The sequence below is a fragment of the Lampris incognitus genome, chromosome 14 (assembly GCF_029633865.1).
Source record: "Lampris incognitus isolate fLamInc1 chromosome 14, fLamInc1.hap2, whole genome shotgun sequence".
In the NCBI taxonomy this organism is placed as follows: domain Eukaryota; kingdom Metazoa; phylum Chordata; class Actinopteri; order Lampriformes; family Lampridae; genus Lampris; species Lampris incognitus.
The window spans coordinates 36,097,769-36,122,100 of record NC_079224.1 but is presented as its reverse complement, the minus strand read 5'-3'; the positions used below and the strand labels follow the sequence as shown (position 1 = coordinate 36,122,100).

Here is a 24,332-nt window from a genome sequence, read left to right as displayed (position 1 = left end):
TGGCAACGCTGTCATCGGGAGGGGGGCGCAGTTGGTGTGTGTGTGTGTGTGTGTGTGTGTGTGTGTGTGTGTGTGTGTGTGTGTGTGTGTGTGTGTGTGTGTGTGTGTGTGTGTGTGTGTGTGTGTGTGTGTGTGTGTGTAAAAAGCAGTGCTTCGGCCTGGATTCGACTTGTCCCGGAAGTGGCGAGGCGTCTCCTTCGAGACTGCCGGCCGGAGAGATGCAGCTGGCGAACGCATGCAGTACGGGGTGGGGTTCAACAAGAATAGGGAAGCGATTGGCCACTAAATTGGGAGAAAAAGGGAAAAATCAGAAATAAATTTAAAAAGAAATGTCAGGTCGAAAAAATGTTCCTTGTTTTTTCTTCTTCTTCTCATAATGGTATTATCAACAGTTATTTAGAAATTTACAAGACAGTTATGTAACACTAAAGCCGTTTGCTAATGTAAACAAGCGTGTTGTAAGAGCTTTTATGCAACAGCTGATTGTGATGGAGCAATCTGGGGAAAGCCGTGAGTTATTCACGTTGTCAGCAACGGATATGGGTCAAAAATATCCATCAAATATCCAGACAACAAACACAAGACTTGTGTTTACCTGATGCAAACGCACGTCCTGCCACACACACCTTCTGCTCCATGAACAGCAGTGTGCAGATTAACATACACGTTAGCAGCAAGAACACCTCCATACCTAGAGAGCAGAGAGCTGGCTGGCAGAGTCTGCTAACGGTGTCAATGTTTACCACCTTATTTCATTATGACGTGGTCATTTGTAGTCTTACAAAGCGTTAGCTAATCTGCAAGTGTTTCGTTTTCTTTATTTTGAAGAGCTTGCGTGGCTATAAAAGCGACAGCTGCGATCACAGTGCTCCTCTTGTTCTGGAGTTTAAATCAGTGCCCGTTACCAGTATTCGCAGCGACACTCGTGCCCAACTCTTCCTATGTACCGCGCGTGTGCGTGTGTAAACTATCCGGCCTGTGGAGAACTTGGCCGGTGGACGCCCGACTTGAAGACCCTCGGTACCCCGTCAGTGAGATGGGGCTGTTAAATACCCCAGGTCACACCACAGGTTTATTTACCCCATCCACCCAAATACCCACCCACCCACACACACACAATCACGTGTATACAGACAAACGCACACGGATTAACAGATCTGTGTTTGTGTGTGTACCAGACTTTTTTTTTTTTATCCTAATGGGGACCAAATGTCCTGTCCCCATTAGGATAGAAAAACATGGTTTTAAAAACCCGAGGTTCACGTTTTCAGGTTTTGAAAACCTGAAACCCACCTACCTTGTGAGGACATTTTATGGGTCCCCATGAGGAAAAGGGTCTACTTTAGGATGAGGATTTGGGTTAAGGGTTAAGGTTAGGATTAGGTTAAAGTTAGGGTAAGGGTTAAGGTTAGGCGTGCATTTATGATGGTTAAGGTTAGGTTTAAGGGCTAGGGCATTGAATGTAGTCAATGAGAGGTCCCCACAAGTATAAGGGTGACACGGGGTGTGTGTGTGTGTGTGTGCGTGTGTGCGCGCGCGCGCGCGCGTGTGTTATACCACTGACTGAGCACAGGCTGAATGGACGCCAGATTATCATCATCAGCCCTCCCCGCGGTTTTCTGTCTCGGAACAGACGCGCCTGTTTTGTTCGTGTCTCCTTGTGAACGGCGGCTGGAACATTTTCGTGGCGACTGACTTCCTAACGGGACAATATGACTCCGCCGAGAGAGAGAGAAACAAACATCTGAACCAAGTGGGAAATAAACTCACCGAGTGAAGTTCGACGCGTGTGGACCATTCTGAACAAGTTCACGATCTCGATTGGGACGACCGCAGCCCAGTTTAAAAGGCTTTTTGTATAGTTGAGGAATATTCAGATTGATAGCTTCACCCCCCCCCCCCCGTAATGGGAAGCTTGTCATAGAAGTGCGAGCGATGCGTTGTCTTGCTGTCTCGGTGCAGGATCTCGTTGCACGAAAACATATTTTGGACGCGTCTTCACCGGTTCTGGCGGCACACATCGGAATAGTTGTCCACAATACGACTCGTTGACTTCTTTTTCAAAGTGATCCAAAACGGAGATTTAAGAGAAAGGTGTTTTCAGTGAAGTCCAATGGCAGAGGAATATGAGCAGTGCAGTGCGTCAGAGTTTGTCAAGGGTAAGTTATACTACACTTCATGTTCTGTAACCCATTACAGTTACAGTCATACAAGATTTGCAAAGATGTTCTTTTATCTCACACTGTATTTTCTTGTATATTTATGTGTATTTGTGTATATAATGCACGTATTTCGGAAAGTGGGTTGTCACATATTAAAACGCGTATAACGAGTCACAAAGAAATGAGCAAATTGCCTTGATTGACATTTCATATCGTACCTGTTTGATAATCGACTGGTTTTTATGGACATGTAATCTGTAATCAGATTACATTGTGAGCAATTCCCACACTGGTTACACGCGCACGGTTGGGATTAAGCAAATTAAGTCATACGTTTATTAACAGACAGCTACAGACTTTTAGGGAATGAATAAGTTCTTAAGCACGTTTGTTTAAGAATCTCGATGAAACGTGGAAACGTTCTTGTACAGATAGCTATGTCTAGCCTATCCTTGCATGGGAAATAAAAACAATCCTTTCACTAAAACACACAAGTTTAAACATGTTTTTTATTTTTGTCTCTTTCTCTATGTCTGTCTAATACATTTTCTATGTCTTATATATATTCTACATCTATATCTGCCTTGGTCCATCTGTCTGGCCTTTTGCTCTGTCTCTCTGCTTGCCTGTCTGCTCTTATTATATTTATGTCCGTCTGTCTAACTACTTATGTGTCTTTGTTCCATTTGTGTGTCTGTTTGTCTGTCTGTCCATGTCTGTTGTGCAACACAGACCGGCTGTACTTTGTCACTCTTCGTGTCAAACCAAAGAATACGTCCAACACACACTATTTTAGCACCGATGAAGAGTTCCTCTATGAGAGGTAAGCATAGAATAAGACACTGTTTTTCCAAGCTTGGTTTAGGACCCAAAACCAGGCCACAGTTATGGTTAGTATGGGTCTGGAAGTTATTCTGAAGAAATGTCTGACGACCCACTGCCTTAAGTAAGGCCAGATTTTTGTATGAACCAAGCAAGTGTGCTGCCATAGCATCCTCAATCTCCTGCAACAAAGGCAGGCCAAAACCGAACTGTGGCTGGTGGATCTGTTGCCTACAGACAGGGTTCATTGTGTTATCTTAGTTGGTCTAAGTTACAGCTACTACACCAGTATAACGTGATAAATAAACGAATACTGATGCTATGTGCAGGATTATGGAACAGGTAGTTTTACCTTGCCTGATATCAAACAGAACTGTCAACTCGTTAAACTCCATTTCCGTCTTCAGTTTCACATTGCCTCCACGTTGACCGATTTCCGTGGGGGAGGGGCATTCGATTCTCCTTAACCAATCACTAGAGACCAGCATATATAACGTCTTTTTAAATCGACGCCCACGTGTAGCCATGCCAACACACGGGTTTTGCCGGGGGTTTTAAGAGTGGAGCGAAGCGGAATAAAAACAAATTTCGATGTCGGGCGAGTTTGAGAAGTCTATGTGAAATAACATTTCTAACCAAGGAGGTCATATTAAATCTAAGAATATTATGGTGCATTCTCGTGCTCCTTGGATGTTTCCATTTCCCGAGTTGGGAAGTAGTTCTTGGTGTGATGAGCTTTTTAAGTCGTAATGTGGAAACAACAAGGACGCAACAAAGATGTGTTGTATTTTATTGCCCGGACTTGTTGCTGCATCAATACATTCCCTAAAACCACTAAAATATTGCTGTCGGGGTTAATGCTAATAAATAACTTCTGCCTAATTTAGATGACTCTACGTGGACAGCAACGCGGTTACAACCTAATACCATATGGCTTACATTACAAATTACACGCGGGTAAAAAATTGATATGCAACACGTGAATTAATAAATATTTATTACCATCAACAAAAAGTTTACGTTCCTCCGCCATATTTCAGCGTTATGACGTAACAAATCGGCAATTCCGCCGACTCTGAGTTATTGTTCCGACTTGAGGGAGCTTTCATGTGAATTTTCCCGGTCAGGAACTCATTTTTACAATCATTCTGATACTACACGACTGCACTGATGCTATGTGCACATTCAAGAACCCAAACGCGAAAGATAGGACATTAAATGAACGTTTCCGAGATGTCGGGGTAATCCTCCCATGTTGATGACAACAGCTTGTCAACAGCGTTAGTTCCGCCCGTGGCGCTGATTGGCTAATCGTTAGTCTCTCCCCCTGCGCGGCGCTCATTGGATAATCGCTTTTTCAACCGAGAAACTGCTGCTTCATGTCATGACGCCAGACCAGAAGAATCAGTCATCAGCTACTGGTGGAGTGGGCGGATTCAAAGGCGTGGACCCAGGCAAAGTTTTACCCAAAAGATTTGGTGGAAGTACGCCTCGATTACTGGTTGATCATATAATAAATATCTCCAGGAGCCACGGGATCTTTGGAGACTCCAAAAGCTGAACGCTCACAAGTTGATAAATTTGCAATATCTGTTGACTGCAGTCAACAACAATCTCATCTGAATGTATGTAGACTGATGCCATTTGTTAAGTTAATACAACCTTTAATTTCCAGGTGAGACGTCATTTTCTGTAACATTTGTAAATTAAATAATGTCGTCATCAGTCCTTTAGTGCTGCTCTCCTAAGCAAAATCACAGCAGCCGCTGCATGGTCCTTTTCCAGTGTTATGAGCACTGTTTGTTTGTTGCCTGCGTGTCGATGACAACACACTGCACATCTCCACGTAACAGTCTTTTGCTAAATTGTTATTGGTTGACTGCTACAAATGTATAAATAGCCATATGGAATTTATTTTATTATGTTTCAGACTTCATAGCAATCTGTTCTGGCAAGTCATGACGTTGTTAGTGACGAACTCTCATCTTGCCGTCTCCATTGAGTCACTTTGTGAGGATTACACATTCTGTTGATATTGCAACCAGCTGTTTGTAGTTTCTTTTTCATGCAAGTCTGAATTCTTCTTCAGCTTTGATGCATATTAAAACCCTGCTGATAATTCCTATAAAAAACAGCTAATCATACATTATCCAAAATCAAAGTGGTTGCCCTTCTTACTGTGAAGGTACTCAGGGAGCTGGCTATCAATCTTTTTTTTTTTGCTCTGCTTTTTATATGAACATTACAGGGATTTGGAGAAAAATTATCAGACAGTGCATATGCAATGGTAACTATTAAATAAAAAGCAATAATACCAGAAATTTTTTTTTCCTTATTGCCATTATTGTATATTAATTAAACACCATCCCAGAGAGAACACAACTCGTTTCTGCTGGGACCGGCTGTTTGTAAAAGTCTACCCAGCCGCGGTGACACTTGTCCGGCCTCACTTCACGGGAAATTCCACAGTCAACCTTGAAGTTAATAATAAATTATGGAAACGAACTCCAGGCCCTATGAACCACACTACAGTCACTCCGCCCTGTGATGGCCTGATGGCCTGTCCAGGGTGTCTCCCCACCTGCTGCCCAATGACTGCTGGAATAGGCTCTAGCATCCCCGTGACCCTGAGAGCAGGATAAGCGGTTCAGATAATGGATGGATGGAATGTATATTAATTAACAGAAAGTTTCTGTGCCTTGTACCTCTTACTTTACCATCATACCCCTTATGATAATAAAGAACAGACTTTAGGTATTATTACTGTGTTGGCCCTGTGGGGGATGCACTGGGGATAGATGAGATCATACTAAAATTCTGAAGTCTCTACTTTGCTCAGGTGTCATGGCTGACATACCCCTTAAGTGTCATGTGGATTTTGAGAGCAGTTCTTCCAAACTGGCAGACGCATGATGGATAACAATATTTACCCCCCTGGAAAAGTTGGTGCCTGGTGCTGGAAATTAGCCATCATGGGGTATCGGGGCTGTTGCTGTGGGAGAGTCAGTCAATATTTCCTTAGATTAAGAATAATAATCCCACTCTTGGTGTTAATTCAAACCTTCTGCGGTGGGGGCTAAGGAAAGGAGGCATCTTGTCTCCCCTTCAGTTTATAGTTTCATAGAAACAATACTGAGGCACTGTCAAGTCGTGGAAATGTGCTGTTTGGTGTCTTAAACATGCCATAACTGATGCTTGCTGGTGTTGATGACAATATGGTGCAAAAACAACCATTTTTATTGTTGGACTTTGTGGAAAATAAGATGTTCATTTTCAGTTTTGTTTATTGCTTGTGAGAAGTAAGCCATTCATTCTGAAATAAGCAATTCATTCATTGCTCACAGTAAGACAAGTAAAATCATTCATTTGAGAGGAAAGTCTGTTAATTTATATTCACAGCCCACTGATAAGAAATTAGCTGTTTGTTCATTTGGATTCTGGACCCACATGCAAAGCAAGCCATTTGTTTCTATTTGAGTTTAGTCAATGGTTCTGATCCTTCTACAAGATGTAGGTCAAGATGAGATCAGTGGCCTTTCCCCGGTGATGGACAGGGATTTAGGACGAATGGTGGATGACATCATTTGGACTGGACTGCCCATCTCTATCCTCTGTTCCATATCACCATCTACTTTATAGCAGCTGCTCAACAACAACAGTGACAATAATTACAGTAATAGCAACAACAAAACTTGAGGTTTATGGTGGTCCTTAACATCTTGCACATATTCACAGATTGACAACAAAAACAATGTAGTTGCATCTATGTAATAAATACCAGGGCCAAGGCCATTACTCATATATTTAAATATGCTTGCTTATGGCATGAAACAGGCTTGTACTGTCTCATAAAGAATTTACTTGACTCTTTGGATTATTATACATATTATATATATATATATATATATGTTTATATATTTTTTATATTTATATATGAGTTATTTAGCAAAATCATGATGATATATGCGTTATTTAGCAAAAGCGGCACGGTGGCACAGTGGGTAGCGCGGTTGCCTCACAGCAAGAAAGTCCTGGGTTCAAGCCACTGGGTAGTCCAACCTTGGGGGTTGTCCCGGTTCATCCTCTGTATGGAGTTTGCACGTTCTCCCCGTGTCTGTGTGGGTTTCCTGTGGGTGCTCCAGTTTCTTCCCACAGCAAAGACATACGAATCGGCCGTACTAAATTGTCCCTAGGTGTGAATGTGTGTGTGTGTGTGTGTGTGTGTGTGTGTGTGTGTGTGTGTGTGTGTGTGTGTGTGTGTGTGTGTGTGTGTGTGTGTGGGCCCAGTGATGGACTGTCAGCCTGTCCAGGGTGTCTCCCCTGTGGCCGCCCAGTGACTGTTGGGATAGGCTCCAGCATCCCACAACCCTGAGTAGGACAAGCGGTTTGGATAATGGATGGATATTTAGCAAAACTCAGGAACATCGTTAGGTCCAAATACTACATAAACAGCACTGCTAAAGTACATTGAAAGGAAAAATAAGTTGTCCGTTAGATGAAAATTGATAAATAACTTCTCGGTTGACCTTTTAAATAAAATACATAAAATACTGATTGTGTAGCCTTTGGAAGATTCCTCCAGTATCTGATGCCAATATAGATGGACAGCCATATATAGGGTATTGCCAGGCTGTACAGTGTGTGCCATGTCAATTCCAATTGGTTGACAATATGTAGCAATGCTCTTTGTGACATTAACATGGTGGAATGCCTAATATTCATCTTAAAATAATCAGCTTAGAAGGAACCTCCCACCAAAAAAAAAACCCAAAGCCATATAAAAGCATAGAACATGGCTCTGATGGATTTTGTCCATTTGACTCTGCAAAAATTTGACTATTTCTTCATCATATCTTCTTGCAGACTGACTTTATGAAATCATGTATAACATGTCTGCGGCTGTACAGCATAATCAAAATACATCTTCAACCCCAATGTGGTAGCATAGGTTTGAGTGGTCCTACACATTAACTTTTCCACTGCAGGGTGGAATGGGTCCTACCAGGGTCAGGGCCGAATCAAATCAAACCAGATTAAATGCTTTATTTGTTCATATGAATCCATAATAATCGTCTCTTCTGGGAACAGAATGCATTTCCAGAGGGGATTTGGGGGAAAAAAAAGTCACATGAATAATGAGCAAACTAAGTCTTGACCTGTTTGATCCTGAAATGAAAAACAGCCTCGTGTTAGACAGCAGCGCTATTCCAACTTTTCATGTCAATAAGATGATCCGTTCATAAAGGATCGTGTGCAAAATGCACAGCGGCCTCCCAAAGTCCAGCATCATGTACCCAGAATTTCCAGTCAGAGTTGGACGCCGCACTATAGGATCAGTGGGGAGGACTAAATGATGTCAATCCAGTTGGTGCAATAATCTTACATTTTCATAGCCCATTTTCAAGAGGGATTTGAGACATTATTTTAACTATGTGTTGAATATGATGCTGCTGCACAATGTTATGTGATCATATTCTGTGCTTGCACTCAATAATTTCTTTAAAATAGAATAAAATTTAACTACTTGTGTTGATGGCGGTGTTTTTGAACCTATGAGAGACAGAGGAAGAAGCAATGACACACAGTGGAGGTCATGACTGGAAAATTAACACAAACATTGTAAATATACAGGAGGCAAACCAGCCTATAGTGAGGCATGCTTCTCCTGATTTCTGCAAATGAGAGATGTTCTCAGATCAACATTTGACACGATATCCTCATGCTGTCATACTATTTATCCAGTCAGATACAGTTGGGGTCAGGGTTAGGGTTAGGTTTAGGGTCAGGGTCAGGGTCAGGGTTAGGGTTGGGGTCAGGGTTAGAGTCAGGGTTAGAGTTACGGTTAGGGTTAGTGTCAGGGTTAGGGTTAGCGTCAGGGTTAGAATTTGCTCTGTGTATCAAATGTTGATTTACAAGTCTAAAAACCTTCTTCCCCAGGCTTTGATTCTTAAATGGGCTCTAAGAAAGATTTGTAAACTGACTAGAGGCACTTTCCAGCTAATATGAATCATCTGATACTATCATTGTTTTTGGCTATGCTGTCATGCATTTACTCAGTTAAACACCATCACTGGTGTCTACTATTGTGCCCCCCTTCTACCCACACCAGACATTTTATGCTCTTACATTGTCTTCACTACAAGCTGCAGCTATCTAACTAGCTAAACTCTTTCTTGCAAAATGATGACTTGAGCCATAATATGCTTTACTCGCTGTTTACTGTGGCTCGACATTGCCTCTGTGGAGTTTACAGTGTGGGTTGTCTCGTATTTCCTTGGGTTTGTAACTAAACGCACACAAACGTTATACAAATCGGCTCTGTGCATAGCTGTAGTCCACTGACTTCCGGTTTCTACTGCAAAGGTCATACCAGTTTCCTGTTTGTTGGTGTGTGCTACTGAGATAAGTGAAAAATATGGCATATTTTTCGTGATGTCTGCAAGATTTACCATAGATAAATGTCAATGACATACAAATTATGTCCACAATTACGAGGATGAGCAGACGGATGGACGGATGGAATTGTGGACATAACTTGATATGTACAACTTGAAACTTTACACCCGTTTGCTGGTAGGTGCAGGGGAAAGTTTGTCGATAATTCTGTGCATGTCGTTGAGATTTATCCATGGTAAATCTTGCAGGCGTCGCGAAAAATATGCCATTGTCAATAGCACACGCCAACAAACAGGAGACTGGTATGACCGCTGCAGTAGGAAAGAAAATGTTGCTGACAGGATGTGATGACTAACACTTATCAAAATAAAAGTCTTGTCAAAATAAAAGTCCACCCATAATTGTGCCTTAAAGGCAACACAGTAAGTAAGTAAAAATTTTGTTGCCTCACAGCAAGAAGGTCCTGGGTTCAAACCCCAGGGTTGTCCAACCTTGGCGGTCATCCCAGGTCGTCCTCTGTGTGGAGTTTGCATGTTCTCCCCGTGTCAGCGTGGGTTTCCTCCAGGTGCTCCAGTTTCCTCCCACAGTCCAAAGACACGTAGGTCAGGTGAATCGGCCGTACTAAATTGTCCCTAGGTGTGAATGTGTGTGTGTGTGTGTGTGTGTGTGTGTGTGTGCGTGGGCCCTGTGATGGACTGGCAGCCTGTTCAGGGTGTCTCCTTGCCTGCCGCCCAATGATTGCTGGGATAGTCTCCAGCATCCCCACAAACCTGAGACCAGGATAAGTGGTTTGGCTAATGGATGGGTGGGTGTAGTTTGGAGACAGGGTGAAAGAGATTGGGAAGCGGGTACATGCAAACGCCAAATATCCACAATCACACTCTGTATGACTGACGTTCTCACGTTTTGAGACACCTTCTTCTAGTATATTACCTCCAGTTATAATACCAACTGAGTGCAGCGCTCCTCTGCTGTATTTTTCAGCTTCTATGCCGACTTCGGACCCCTCAACCTGGCCATGCTGTACAGGTACTGCTGCAAACTCAACAAGAAACTCAAAGTAAGAATGACTGACCATCCGTAGACTTTACAGACTGGTCAACAGTAAGGCTCAGCTCACTCACAACACAGCATCATAGACCAGTTGCCATGAACAAGTACATAACAAGTGTGTTGGTGTGTACAGGCTCAGCGTTTTGATCAAATATTATAGAGGCCATATTAACTTGCTCTGCTGTCCATCAGATGTCAAGTTCAGTCTATATTGGGTAATACAGAGTAATAATCCCGTCCGTTTTAATTTTCCCATGGACTTGCTTTTAACTGTGGTAAACTATGGGGTGTTGCTGATGGTTATCGGGTTTGTTTTCTTCAGTCATTCACGATGTCCAGAAAGAAATTAGTCCACTACACCAGTTATGACCAGAAAAAGAGAGCTAATGCTGCTGTCCTCATTGGTGCCTATGCTGTGAGTACATCTATCTATCTATCTATCTATCTATCTATCTATCTATCTATCTATCTATCTATCTATCTATCTATCTATCTATCTATCTATCTATCTATCTATCTATCTATCTATCTATCTATCTATCTATCTATCTATCTATCTATCTATCTATCTATCTATCTATCTATCTATCTATCTATCTATCTTTCTATCTATCTTCTGTACTTCCCTTTTTATCTATCTGCCTGAATCTCTTTCTCTCCCTGTCTTTTTTTTGTGTCCCCCTCTTCCAGTCTCATCTACATACATATACTGTATCACACATTGGCTTTAATGACACGTCTCTCTCTCACCCCCCCCCTTCTAGGTAATCTATTTGAAGAGGAGTCCAGAAGAGATCTACAGGACACTTATCTCAGGAAACAGCCCAGCTTACCTGCCTTTCAGGTAGACCTACACCTGAGCGCGTGCGAAACACACACACACACACACACACGCACACACTTGCACAACATGCAACCCACGTCCATGGGTTAATGTGGGCTGGGTAATGTGAGCTGGATAAGGTGGGCTGGGTAATGCCAGCTGGGTAATGCGGGCTGGGTAAGGTGGGCTGGTAATGTAGGCTGGGTAATGCCGGCTGGGTAATGCGGGCTGGGTAATGTGGGCTGGGTAATGCGGGCTGGGTAATGCCAGCTGGGTAATGCGAGCTTGGTAATGCGGACTGGGTAATGCGAGCTTGGTAATGTGGGCTGGGTAATGCGAGCTTGGTAATGCGAGCTTGGTAATGCGGGCTGGGTAATGTGGGCTGGGTAATGCGGGCTGGGTAATGTGGGCTGGGTATGGTGGGCTGGGTAAGGTGGGCTGGGTAATAATGTGGGCTGGGTAATGCCAGCTGGGTAATGTGGGCTGGGTAATGCGGGCTGGGTAATGTGGGCTGGGTAATGCGGGCTGGGTAATGCGGGCTGGGTAATGTGGGCTGGGTAATGCAGGCTGGGTAATGTGGGCTGGGTAATGCGGGCTGGGTAATGCGGGCTGGGTAATGTGGGCTGGGTAATGCGGGCTGGGTAATGCTGGCTGGGTAATGCGGGCTGGGTAATGTGGGCTGGGTAAGGTGGGCTGGGTAATAATGTGGGCTGGGTAATGCCAGCTGGGTAATGCTGGCTGGGTAATGCTGGCTGGGTAATAATGTGGGCTGGGTATGGTGGGCTGGGTAATGCGGGCTGGGTAATAATGTGGGCTGGGTATGGTGGGCTGGGTAAGGTGGGCTGGGTAAGGTGGGCTGGGTAATGCGGGCTGGGTAATAATGTGGGCTGGGTAATGTGGGCTGGGTAATGTGGGCTGGGTATGGTGGGCCGGGTATGGTGGGCTGGGTAATGTGGGCCGGGTAATAATGTGGGCTGGGTAATGTGGGCTGGGTAATGTGGGCTGGGTAAGGTGGGCTGGGTAATGCAGGCTGGGTAATGCAGGCTGGGTAATAATGTGGGCTGGGTAATGCCAGCTGGGTAATGTGGGCTGGGTAGCAGGTCCATTGTGTAAAGAGGGAGATTGAAAACAGTCTCTTGTTGACTTGGAGATTTTAGAGATATTCTGCATGCTGATACTGCAATAAGACGATGTTGTCCTGATTCAAAGTGAAACTGAAAAAATGATGATAATAATAATAATAATAATTAATAATAATAACATTAATATGATACGATGTAAAAAAGTAAAAAGTATGGAAACATTTTGTTTTCCAAATTAGTGTGACAGGTAACCACAAGCATAATATTAAGAATAACTGATATTGTTTTAGTTTTTACCATGCACAAAGTGTGCGTGTGTGTGTGTACACATGGCCATATCAGGAGAGTTATACCACACATGGCTGGTATAACTCTCCTGGCTCCCGAGCCAGAGATGCTGGGAACCAGATAATCCCTGCTTAGCCTCCGCCTGGTGCTGACAAATAAATGCACGCACGCACACACACACATACAACACACACATACACACAAATACCCACTCTGCTTCAGTCACTCACTCACCCATGCACAAACATAGCCTCATCACGCACTTGAATTCTCTATCTTAGACATACAAACACCAACAGACTCACACACACACACACACACACACACACACACACACACACACACACTGAAGTCTCAGTATGTTAGCATTAGTGAAGCTGATATATAGATAGCCAAGTCGAGTCAATTTTATTTGTGTAGCCCAATATCACGAATTACACATTTGCCTCAAGGGGCTTTACAGCAGCACAACATCCTGCCCTCAGACCCTCGCATCGGATAAGGAACAACTCCCTAAAACAGGGAGAAAAAATAGGGAGAAACCTCAGGGAGAGCAACAGAGGAGGGCTCTCTCTCCCAAAACAGGCAGATGTGCTGCCATGGATGTTGTGTGTACAGAATAAAACACAACTTACAGAATACAACACTGAGAGAGGATAAAAGAATTATAATGGCAGAGTGAGAGAAGGACACAACATTGAAACAGGATAACAAAATTATATGGATTTATAAGATATAGTATATAAAAAAATGTGATGAGGTGGATGGCAAGCAGTGTCCAGGTGGTGACCACCGTAACCATGGAGACCTGGGAGGAGGACAGACTACATGTGCACATGGGGGAGACTCACATCATACCATTCACACACACGGGAGAAGAGAAAAGAAAAGACACCAGTCACACATCAGAGTGAGAGAAGGATGCAACATTGAAACAGGATATGGATTTATAAGATATATATTTACAAAAATAATAATAATAGATAAGTGTGGTCAGGCTCCATGCCTCTGAGGTGAGTATCGATGACTGCCCAGGTTAGGCCAAATATGTGGTTCTGTATCTAAGGTTTTGTTCACCAGGACTCCCAAACAATTAAACCAGACAATTCCAGCACAGCAGCATTTCACATGAAATCCTGGTCCCCTTTTTTTTCTCGACCATGCTATCAACATCTATTTTTGTCCCGTTTGTTCACTCCCACATCCACATTGCCTCAGAAGAATGTGCTTTATGACCACATTTATGGGGCAGCAGCTCCTCATCCCTGCACACTCCTGTGTGTAAACCACGTGTTTTGTTCATCAAGCCAAGCGTTTAAACATCTGGTCTCATGGTACACGCCTCACGTTGTTGAACTCCGACTGTCTTCACTGTCAGTGCACTGGAATGGTGAGAACAGACGTCTTTGTGACGCTGTCGGACAATCAGAGAGACCAAGTGCTTACAGTTCAATTAACACTGACAGTAAATACCCTGCATGAGGGCAAGTTGGCTGTACGCATATTTTCAGGGGTTGCAGAAAAGAATGGAAAGTTAAGGTTTGGTTTAAAGATTTTTTTTTTTTAGGTAAAACTGTATGTTAATCAGCTAATAATAAATTGCAGAATAAAGTGTGTGTGTGTGTGTGTGTGTGTGTGTGTGTGTGTGTGTGTGTGTGTGTGTGTGTGTGTGTGTGTGTGTGTGTGTGTGTGTGTGTGTGTGCGTGTGTGTGTGTGTGTGTGTGTGTCCGTACGTGTCATAGAGATGCAGCAGTGGGGGAGTGCTCCTATAACCTTACCATCCTCGACTGCCTACAGGGAATACGTAAGGTAAATTGCAATCAAACTTGAACTAAATTCAAGTAAAACTAGACTAAGCAAAACTCAAAAGCCAAAATAAAAAGTGCTGGGAGTCAGTATTGTTCTGATACTGGTCCTCCCTCTCTCCCTCCATCTGTTTTCCCATCGTTAATCCTGCAGTCTACTGAGAGTTTATTGGGAGAAGTGAGAGTGAAACCTGCAGAGGACAGGGAGAGATACAAGTGAGAGGAGAGACAGGAGGCAGGTGAGACAGTACGGAAGAGAGACAGGATGGAGGAGAGACAGGAGGAAGGTGAGACAGGAGAGATGAGACAGGAGGAAGAGGAGAGAGGAGAGACAGGAGGAGGGGAGACAGAAGGGAGGAGAGACAGGAGGGAGAGGAGAGACAGGAGAGAGGGGAGACAGGAAGGAGGGGAGACAGGAAAAGGTGAGACAGGAGAGATGAGACAGGAAGAAGAGGAGAGAGGAGAGACAGGAGGGAGGGGAGACAGAAGGGAGGAGAGACAGGAGGGAGAGGAGAGACAGGAGAGAGGGGAGACAGGAAGGAGGGGAGACAGGAGGGAGGAGAGATTGGAGGGAGGGGAGACAGGAGAGGGAGAGACGGGAGGGAGGGGAGACAGGAGGGAGGGGAGACAGGGAGGACAGAATAAGTGAGGGAAAGAGGAGAGGCATTATGTCATAGAGTCAGACCACATGTCACATTTGATAACATGCTGTTTGAGTCATTTTATAACACAACCCCCGTCCTGTCTCCTCGTCTCTAACCCTGTCTGTCTCCTCCAGGCATTACAATACAGCTTTCTGTACTTTGAAAGCTTTGACGTGGAGGAATACGAACATTATGAGGTGAGGGTGGACAAGAAGACAACGTTTGCCATTGATTCACTATTCCCCAGCTGTAAAACTCAAATCACCAATAGACTCTACAGAGCTGGAACGACTACAGATTTTAACTTGCACTCTCTCTCTCTCTCTCTCTCTCTCTCTCTCTCTCTCTCTCTCTCCCTCTCTCAGCGGGTGGAAAACGGGGATATGAACTGGATCATTCCCGGAAAGATCCTGGCGTTCAGTGGCCCGCATCCACGCAGTAAAATAGAGAGCGGTGAGTTTGATTTTCTCCAGATCAACGATCGCTATACTAGAGACAAGTGAAGTGGTCTTTGTGTCCGCCTTGCCTCGGGAAACCACCAGAAACAGGCTCCTTTAATCATTTGCATTAGCCAGCAGAAAACTGCTCTGACAGGCTTTGGGTCATGAACTGTTGCGTCCTGAGTCCTTCACGTCAGCCTGTGAGGACGAACGCGGACCTGTTCTGAGAGCTGATTTAGCCGCTCTGACTGATTTATTCAAGGCCGGGCTGACTCCACACTGACGCTGCAGAACAGGGTTGGCTGGAGTCGAGCCCAGCACAAAGACCAGGGGGGACTAAAACCTCCTCGGAAGTTTTCATTGTTAAAAGTCGAGAAACCTATTCGCCTCCTTACATTAATGCCAAAATCAGTGATCTCCTCAACCCGTCCCTTATTCTGACAGCAACAACTACAAACAAGGTGTAGCAGCCATTGTTCTCGGGGGGGGGGGGGGGGGGTGTCAGGCAGCCTTGGACCAAAACAGGCAATCCTAATGCATGGCAAACTACATCAAACCACATGGGAACACTATTGTACTGTAATACTGACTGTAGAGTTGGTAGATTACCTGTCCAGCAGAGGCGTCGCCACATCGTTGTCACGTTTCAATCCCGTTTCCTTGTTTGAGCAGGAAGGTGTTTACTGCTGCACCAGTGTTTGTCTTATCCGGTCAAAAACGTCAACAGCATCTGTGACCTGTGATCATATGAGTGGGTGGGTTGGTAGTGATGGGAATGGGGTTTTCAACTTGTTAATACATGTGAGGAATAATACTTTGTATCTGGGGATGAGTAGCTGATTTGACGTTATACATGTTTTGTTATTCTCGTGGGATAAAACATTTCAAAATCAATAAAATGTATTTACAAAAAAAAAAAGAGAAAGAAAGTCAACAGCGGTATATGAAGAGTGTCTCCAACCATGATGAAGATGCATGTTAGCATTATATAACACAGTCCAGATGGACAAAATTAAATATTCATCAATGGAGGAAAATCCCGGATTTCAGCTTTAAGTCATTACTGCTATATATAATACATTTTATCCTATTACTGTTATACACTGCACATAGCGACAGGCATGGGCGCAAGTCCATGAATACTGGGATGGCATCCAGCGCTTTACCTGTGCCCCCGTCCATAGGGTTAGTGGTTGTGTCAGGAAGGGCATCCGACGTAAAATTTTGCCAAATCAATATGCAGATTGACAAGACCATACCAGATCGAACAACGGTCATTGGCACTGTGCCCTCACAGGCTCCTGGTGGAAACTGTAAAATCTGCTGTGGCGACCCCTGAAAAACAGGGAAAAAGCTGAAAGAAGGAACTGTTATACACTGCACATCATCTTACTACTGTTTGTTCTGAGCATTGTTATATCACTGTTATATTTGTACACTTTTGGTCACTGTAGTGTCATATACCGTGCATTCTGCCCTTTTTGTCCATATTGCCCCATACACTTTGTACATATATTTTAAACTCTTTGCTCGTATTTGCTTGTACATACTGTGTTTTGTTTTTGGCGAATATTTTTAGTGTTTATTTTATTCTTACCTATTTTCTCTTTGTTCCTTTTCTGTAAACTGCTGTGTCTCTCGTGGCCACTTTATTTATCCTATCTTATTAAAATGACATTAACTGGCTCAGTAACGCGGTCTTAAAGTCAGTGAACTGTGATGTTTCCTCCCAGGCTATCCTCTTCATGCTCCAGAGGCGTACTTCCCATACTTTCATCAAAACAACGTGACGGCTGTGGTCCGTCTAAACAGGAAGCTGTATGATGGCAGGCGGTTCGAGGATGCAGGATTCCAGCACCACGACCTCTTCTTCCTAGATGGGACCACGCCCTCTGACATCATCATCAGACGCTTCCTGCACGTGTGTGAGACAGCTGAAGGAGCCGTGGCCGTGCACTGTAAAGGTGAGAGGGAGGAGATGTGGTGTGTGTGTGTTTGTGTGTGTGTGTGTGTGTGTGTGTGTGTGTGTGTTTTGTTTTGTTTTGTTTTGGGTCAAAGGTTAAGTGTGTACTACCGGAGTCATGTACACATGTTTATACAGTTTATGTGAGAGGACACAAACAGAAAATGCAGTGAATGAGAGAAAGACAGCATATATTAAAAGCGAGGACAGTTAGAAAATACACTTTAAAATATTTTTTAGAACATATGAATAAACTGCATTATCTATCTATCTATCTATCTATCTATCTATCTATCTATCTATCTATCTATCTATCTATCTATCTATCTATCTATCTATCTATATATATATATATATATATATATATATATATAATACCACTACCAGCCAATATTACACATGCATTTCAGTTAAAAATTGGATCTTTTCTGGACTTTATATCCCACTGACAGATAAGCCTGTAGTATGAATGCTGTCTCCTGATAGTAATTAATACCATCATACGTTGCATGGATATTCTTCCTAGTCATTCTATTAGTATGTCCCTCATCCTATTGATTTTATATCTTTTGTTTTTCCTTCTGATGTTACATGTATTGTAAGCGACAAGAAACGTCTCACAACGTGAAACACTGTACTGTCATGTACCAACGTTAAAAGCAATGACAATTTGAATTACAAAAAAAAAAAAAGATCTCACAGGTCAAACAATACACCAGTTAGCATCCTGCCTTGTGACAGCAATGTCAGTAAATCTGTCAGTAAATTAAACAAAATAGTCTGGGAGGGGGGGTGTTTAACAGAGAGTGTGTGACGTATGCACTAAAGAATAAATAAAGTGCTGTCTAGGGCTGGTTGGTACAATTAGTATAATTAGTATGATTCTGAAAATGTCAGAATACATCGGGGACACGAGCACATCCTGCTGTAAATAAATCAACAACGTTTGACTGGTTCTCTCTGATATACAGCTTGCGACATATGGCTGAACAATGTGTTTAAACCCTCGAATCGATGAGTGTAACTTAAAAAAAAAAGAAGGTGGGACGATGTGGTGAACCTGACCCCTAAACCTGACCCGTGATGTCTGAGATGTTGGGCGTTGATGGACAGGTTGATGAGCCAGTGAGAGACTGGTCCACTACCCCATAGTCACAATCTGTTATCTATCATTACCCATGCAAAGTATGACTACATGGTGATGTCTGTTTGCTTCGTCTCTCCTCTCTCTTTCTCCTCTTAACCAACCCCAGCCGGTCTCGGCCGTACCGGGACTTTGATTGGTTGCTACCTGATGAAACACTTCCGCTTCACGGCGGCTGAGGCCATCGCCTGGATCAGAATCTGTCGGCCCGGGTCGATCATCGGACCCCAGCAGAACTTCCTGGAAGAGTGAGTCTTAATGTTTTGTCTGTTTTATTTGGATCTACTAGGATGCAGCTACGCCTTTATTAGGATCCTGCCAGCAGCGTAGACAGGTCGGCCCCATCAGCAACACCATGGCGAGGACTCAGTCTAACCACCTTACGGAAGAACTACACTGTGTTGCATGTGTGAATAAACTATTCTATGTGGTTGGTAGTATGTCACGCTATGTTGTAGTTTTTAATTTGCAGTTATAAACACAGTAAGTCTGTCCCTATCAGCACGTTTACAATACACACAGTCCATTTAGGATGTCATTAATGTGTGTGATATGTCTGTACTCACTCGGTTGTGGACGTGTCTTTGTGTGTTTGTTTATTTGCGTGTAGGAAGCAGCACAGTCTGTGGGTTCAGGGCGACGTCCACCGGTCCAGACAGAAAGTCCTGCAGCAGAGAGTGAGCCGCCGACAGCACCTACAACAGCAGCGACAGCACAGTTCCTCCTTCGAGGGGGCGAAGCAGGAAGTGATGTCATGCCTACTCTCCAGCATGGATGACCTGTCAATCAACACCACGCTCTATAAATCATACAGCCTTGATGAGGTGAGGGGCGGGACTTGAGAGGTAGCGTCCATCTTGGGTGAGGTGCATAGAAACCTTGTGTGGTAGCTAGCTGATTTCCACCCGGCAGCCAGGTGGACGCCGGGCCCGGCAGCCAGGTGGACGCCGGGCCCGGCGGGGGAAATGTGAATCTGTCGACTCAACACCTGGAGTTTTGCCCAAAGGTTGAGTTTCATATCTAAGCGGCTGGTTTTGATTTGACATGCCAGGGCCCCTCTCTAGAGAGTGACATGGCAAATGGCAACGCAAAGCAGGTCCTTGGCCACTTCACTAGTCACTTTACTTTTCCAACGAGACAAAATTATGTTTTTTCCCAGCAGACGTGTTGGGGGAAATGGTTTGGTGTGATTCCTTTTTTACCAAACCTGTCCCACAACACAAAATAAGTCAGTATCTGCTTGAAGCAACAACAAAAAAGTGTCCATAACTTAATTTGTTTTTGATATGGACGGTCTGTGTGTGTGTGTGTGTGTGTGTGTGTGTGTGTGTGTGTGTGTGTGTGTGTGTGTGTGTGTGTGTGTGTGTGTAGAATAACTGTAGGGAAACATGTCTAACTCAAGGAGACAAGCTCAGAGCGCTGAAAGGTCAACGCCCATCAAGATCTTCCTCTTCCTCAAGGTTTGTGTGTATGTGTGTGTGTGTGTTTATTTCCCACGTCATGAATAAACAATAATGAAAAAGAAATGTAAATCAGTATACACAGGTCTGCGTACTTGTTTAGATGTATACTGTTTAGATGTTGGAGTCCACTGGGGGCTTGAGTGTGTTGAAAGTACAGACCGGGCATTCGGCTAGTGTAGCGGTCTATTCCACTGCCTACCAACATGAGGATTGCCGGTTCGAATCCCCGCATTACCCCCGGCTTGGTCGGGCCTCCCTACAGATACAGCTGGCCGTGTCTGCGCGTAGGAAGCTGCACTAGCGCCTCCTCTGGTCGGTCAGGGCGCCTGTTCAGGGGGGCTGGGGGGGAATAGCCTGATCCTCCCACGCGCTACGTCCCCCTGGTAAAACTCCTCACTGTCAGGTGAAAAGAAGAGGCGTTTCACCAGCCTCTCGGGATCAGCAGAGGGGGTGGAGCAGCGAGTGGGGTAATTGGCTGGATACAACTGGGGAGAAAGGGGGAGGGGTATAGACCAAGTCCGCTGGTCCCCCCCCTCCATCCACCCACTCTCTAGTAAAGCAGACGTTCCTTTAAAAAAAAACTTCTTGTAAAAAGCGTGTTGTTGGCAAACGGTTTCTAATTATCGGTGGATTTATTCACGTTCATCCAGATGTAACATGTTGAAGCCCAGCGCCGGCTCCATCCTTCCTCCCCCCAAGTCCTCCAGAGTCCCTCTCTCCCTCCATTCTTCTTCCTCCAAGAGGCTGATACGAAGCTCCTCCTCCTCAGCTGTTCACCTCAAGGGGTGAGTGTCCACGTTGTCCTTCCTTTATTTTGTTTTTTTTTATGTGAAGATGAACCAGTACGTAATGAACCGTGATGCAAAATTTGTTTTTTTTTCAAATTATGGCGTCCCGCATTGTCCATATTCTGTCTACAACTGGAAACACGTCCTCTGATTACCAAGTTTCTCGGCAGTGTGGCAACGGAAATGAGTCCACATCCGTTTTTCTTCACCACAAATTAATGGGAAACGGTGTGTTGGAATACGCAACAACAATAACAAGTAGAAACAGAACAGGGGTAGTTTGTGGTGTGGTGTTCCCCGTTTCGGTGGATGACCAATCAACTGAGAAGGTAAAGAAACCGGTTACAGTGACAGAATAGACAGGATATTGCACCGTATAATGTCCCGCTGAAATGTAGTTTGGTCTACCAGTGAAGTAAGTCAAACATGTTATGCTAATGTAGCTAACGGTCGCCACACAGCAAGAAGGTCCTGGGTTCGAGCCCCAGGGTAGTCCAACCTTGGGGGTTGTCCCGGGTTGTCCTGTGTGGAGTTTGCATGTTCTCCCCGTGTCTGCGTGGTCTCTGGTTTCCTCCCACAGTCCAAAGACTTGTAGGTCAGGTGAATCGGCCATACTAAATTGTCCCTAGGTATGAGTGTGTGTATGTATGTGTGTGTGTGTGTGTGTGTGTGTGTGTGTGTGTGTGTGTGTGTGTGTGTGTGTGTGTGTGTGTGTGTGTGTGTGTATGTCGGCCCTGTGTGATAGTCTGGCGGCCAGTCCAGGGTGTCTTCCCGCCTGCCGTCCAATGACTGCTGGGATAGGCCCCAGCATCCCCGCGAGCAGGATAAGCGGTTAAGATAATGGATGGATGGATATTTGGATTCATCTTCAGATAAAAAGTGGATTGAGAGTATCTGCACGTGGTTAACTTACATTAAATTCCTCCATCTCACTATTTATAACTGAATCCCTTTCTGACTTAACGGCTCATGCTTTTCATTAGATGTCCCTCGTTATGCAGGCTAATCTCCTTCCTCTCTCTCTCTCTCTCTCTCTCTCTCTCTCTCTCTCTCTCTCTCTCTCTCTCTCTCTCTGCAGCCCTTTCAGTCTCAGTATGTTCAGCACCAAGCCGGCTGTGATTGGCTGATGCCCCGGTAATGATGTCATGACATTTTAAAACCAGGAAGTGGGAAATAGGTTTAAGCTGCCTGCTGAGCTGACAACTAGCAGGCAGAGTCTATTAAAAACCTTGAGAGCCTGACACGGCACCAGCAATTACCAGCGCTCATTTATTTAAGTATGGAAATCATTTCTTTTGGTTTCGTCTCATTGCTTGCCGCTGTACTGGCCTTATTCATCGTTCTGGCCTTGGCAAATGCATGGTTTTAAAAGTTATTTTAATCTATGTTGCAACAGAGTTTATGTTACTCTTGGATCCCACAACATGACTGAGACCTTTTCTTGGGTCCGAAACACTTGGTTTAAATATTTGGTTTAAGGTCACTTTCACACCGAATGGTCCATTTTCTAAGTTCGAACCCTTTGTGATGTTGGTATTTTTTAACCTTTTTCAGTTGGTCCGGTTTGCTTTTCCATTATTAAAATTAAGCGAACCTCATTTTGTAAACCCAAATCATGCAATGTCATCCATTTCATGGTCAGGGTGTTAATGGGGAAAGGAAAAATGAAAAATACCTACACGTAGTACCCTCACAACTGAAAATCCTGGGTCTGTTCTTTGCATCTCTGGCAGTTATTCTCATTTGATATGTTAGAGGAGCATTCATGAAGATGAATGGAAAGCATCTTAAGATCTGTAGCCCACATAACTGTAGTACATTCCCATGAAGATGTTGCTGTCAAGTTTCAACACAAGCGCAAGACGGCTGGAAATGTTTTGACCAAATTAACTTTTTCCATAAAAGAAAAATTTTGCAATCCTGCAGTCGGTTAGAAACGCTTGAGTCCATGTAGCCTACAGATGGTGCATTATATTTTGAAGTTACTTATAAATAAAGCTGATTACAAATGGCGAAATAGCAACCAAAAAGCACTTCAGTGGTTGCAGTAAAGTTTTTAAACCTGCTTTACAAAAGTTGAAAAGTCGATATTTTAATAACAGTGATAATAGTAGTTTGAGTCAACCGAGCTAAACATGGCGGCTGTGAAAGTGACCAAAGAAACACTAGTGGACGAGGGGGGGGGGGTGAATCATGGACACTTATTTGTCATCAGTATTCAGGCGCTTTTGTAACTTTTAATGTTGCGTTCTCAGTTCCATCCATGTTAAACTGTGTAACTATGTTAAAACATGTCAACAGATTCTGTTGCCTACCATTACGAGGCTCGCCGGTTCAAATCCCCCTCTCACCTCCGGTGGTCAGGTGTCCCTACAGGCACAATTGGCCGTGTCTGCAGGTGGGAAGCTGGATGTGGGTATGTGTCCTGGTCGCTGCACTAGCACCTCCTCTGGTCAGTCAGGGTGCCTGTTTGGGGGGAGGGGTAACTAGGGGGAACAGCGTGATCCTCCCACGTGTTACGTCCCCCTGGCGAAACTCCTCACTGTCAGGTGAAAAGAAGCGACTGGCGACTCCACATGTATCGGAGGAGGCATGTGGTAGTCTGCAGCCCTCCCCGGATCGGCAGAGGGGGTGGAGCAGCGACCGGAACGGCTGGGAAAATTGGGTAATTGGCCAAGTACAATTGGGGAGAAAAAGGGGGGGGGGCATGTCAACAGGAAAGTGGACCAAGTTAAAATGTCTTGATAAAAGTCCAGGGAGTGGGGCTGGAAAGAAAGCTATGGGCACACCCCTCTCACTACTGCAATTGCACTTTACATATCATTATAAGTATGTTACAGTATATTCATATTTCAAGTATTACTTGTTTGAACTATGCAAATAGCCTCAACTTCTATGTAAAGAGGAGATTTTAAGAGAATATTTTAATGCAAAAAAACATATATATCGTCCAGTTGAGCGAGGAGCACCTGCTGAGTGGCAGGGGGACAGGGAGTGCAAGCTTTTATCAATGGACTACACCAAGGTAAACTTTATAGCAGACTTCTCATTTCTGAATATGTATATTTTTCTTCTTCCAAGTGTGAATGCTTATCTTTCTATGCTTCTGTTCAATCAATTTCATGAAGTACTTCAATTATTATTAAAAACACGCCACGCTTTGTCTGTAAGCGTTTTTGCAGGTTATGTCAATAACCTATGTGCTATGTGAATGTGTAGCTAGATCAATTTATTCACCCGGTCTGAGAAGATGTTGCACCAGAGATTGCTATTTTTGAAATAAAGGTGTCTGATGGCAAACCGAATTACCTGCCTAACACTTTACGGTCCATAAACAACCGTTTGAAAAAGGTGTTTTGTGTGTCTGTTGTGTGTGCTCAGTTTAGGCGGATGAAAGCCTGCATACACAGTATCTGCAGTAATGCAATTATAAATAAGCATTTCTCGGCTCATTGCTGC

The 24,332-nt window shown here is 44.1% G+C and overlaps 1 protein-coding gene across 1 annotated transcript; it reads left to right on the top strand.

Moving 5' to 3' along the window:
• Positions 1 to 1,675: 1,675 nt before the first annotated feature.
• LOC130123675 (dual specificity protein phosphatase CDC14AB-like) lies at positions 1,676 to 24,192 on the top strand. Its single transcript, XM_056292919.1, has 14 exons — positions 1,676 to 2,159; positions 2,895 to 2,985; positions 10,365 to 10,440; positions 10,756 to 10,848; positions 11,198 to 11,277; positions 14,369 to 14,435; positions 15,210 to 15,272; positions 15,441 to 15,528; positions 17,249 to 17,479; positions 18,732 to 18,870; positions 19,233 to 19,446; positions 19,994 to 20,082; positions 20,736 to 20,870; positions 21,952 to 24,192. The coding sequence occupies exons 1-14, from the start codon at positions 2,114 to 2,116 to the stop codon at positions 21,998 to 22,000; spliced, it is 1,461 nt and encodes a 486-aa protein (XP_056148894.1). The 5' UTR covers positions 1,676 to 2,113; the 3' UTR covers positions 22,001 to 24,192.
• Positions 24,193 to 24,332: the final 140 nt, after the last annotated feature.

Excerpts from the sequence above, each read along its gene's own strand:
- LOC130123675 (XM_056292919.1), top strand. The coding sequence starts at position 2,114 with ATGGCAGAGGAATATGAGCAGTGCAGTGCGTCAGAGTTTGTCAAGG. Across the intron at positions 10,849-11,197 it reads TCCTCATTGGTGCCTATGCT|GTAATCTATTTGAAGAGGAG; the intron begins GTGAGTACATCT and ends CCCCCCTTCTAG. Across the intron at positions 14,436-15,209 it reads GCCTACAGGGAATACGTAAG|GCATTACAATACAGCTTTCT; the intron begins GTAAATTGCAAT and ends TGTCTCCTCCAG.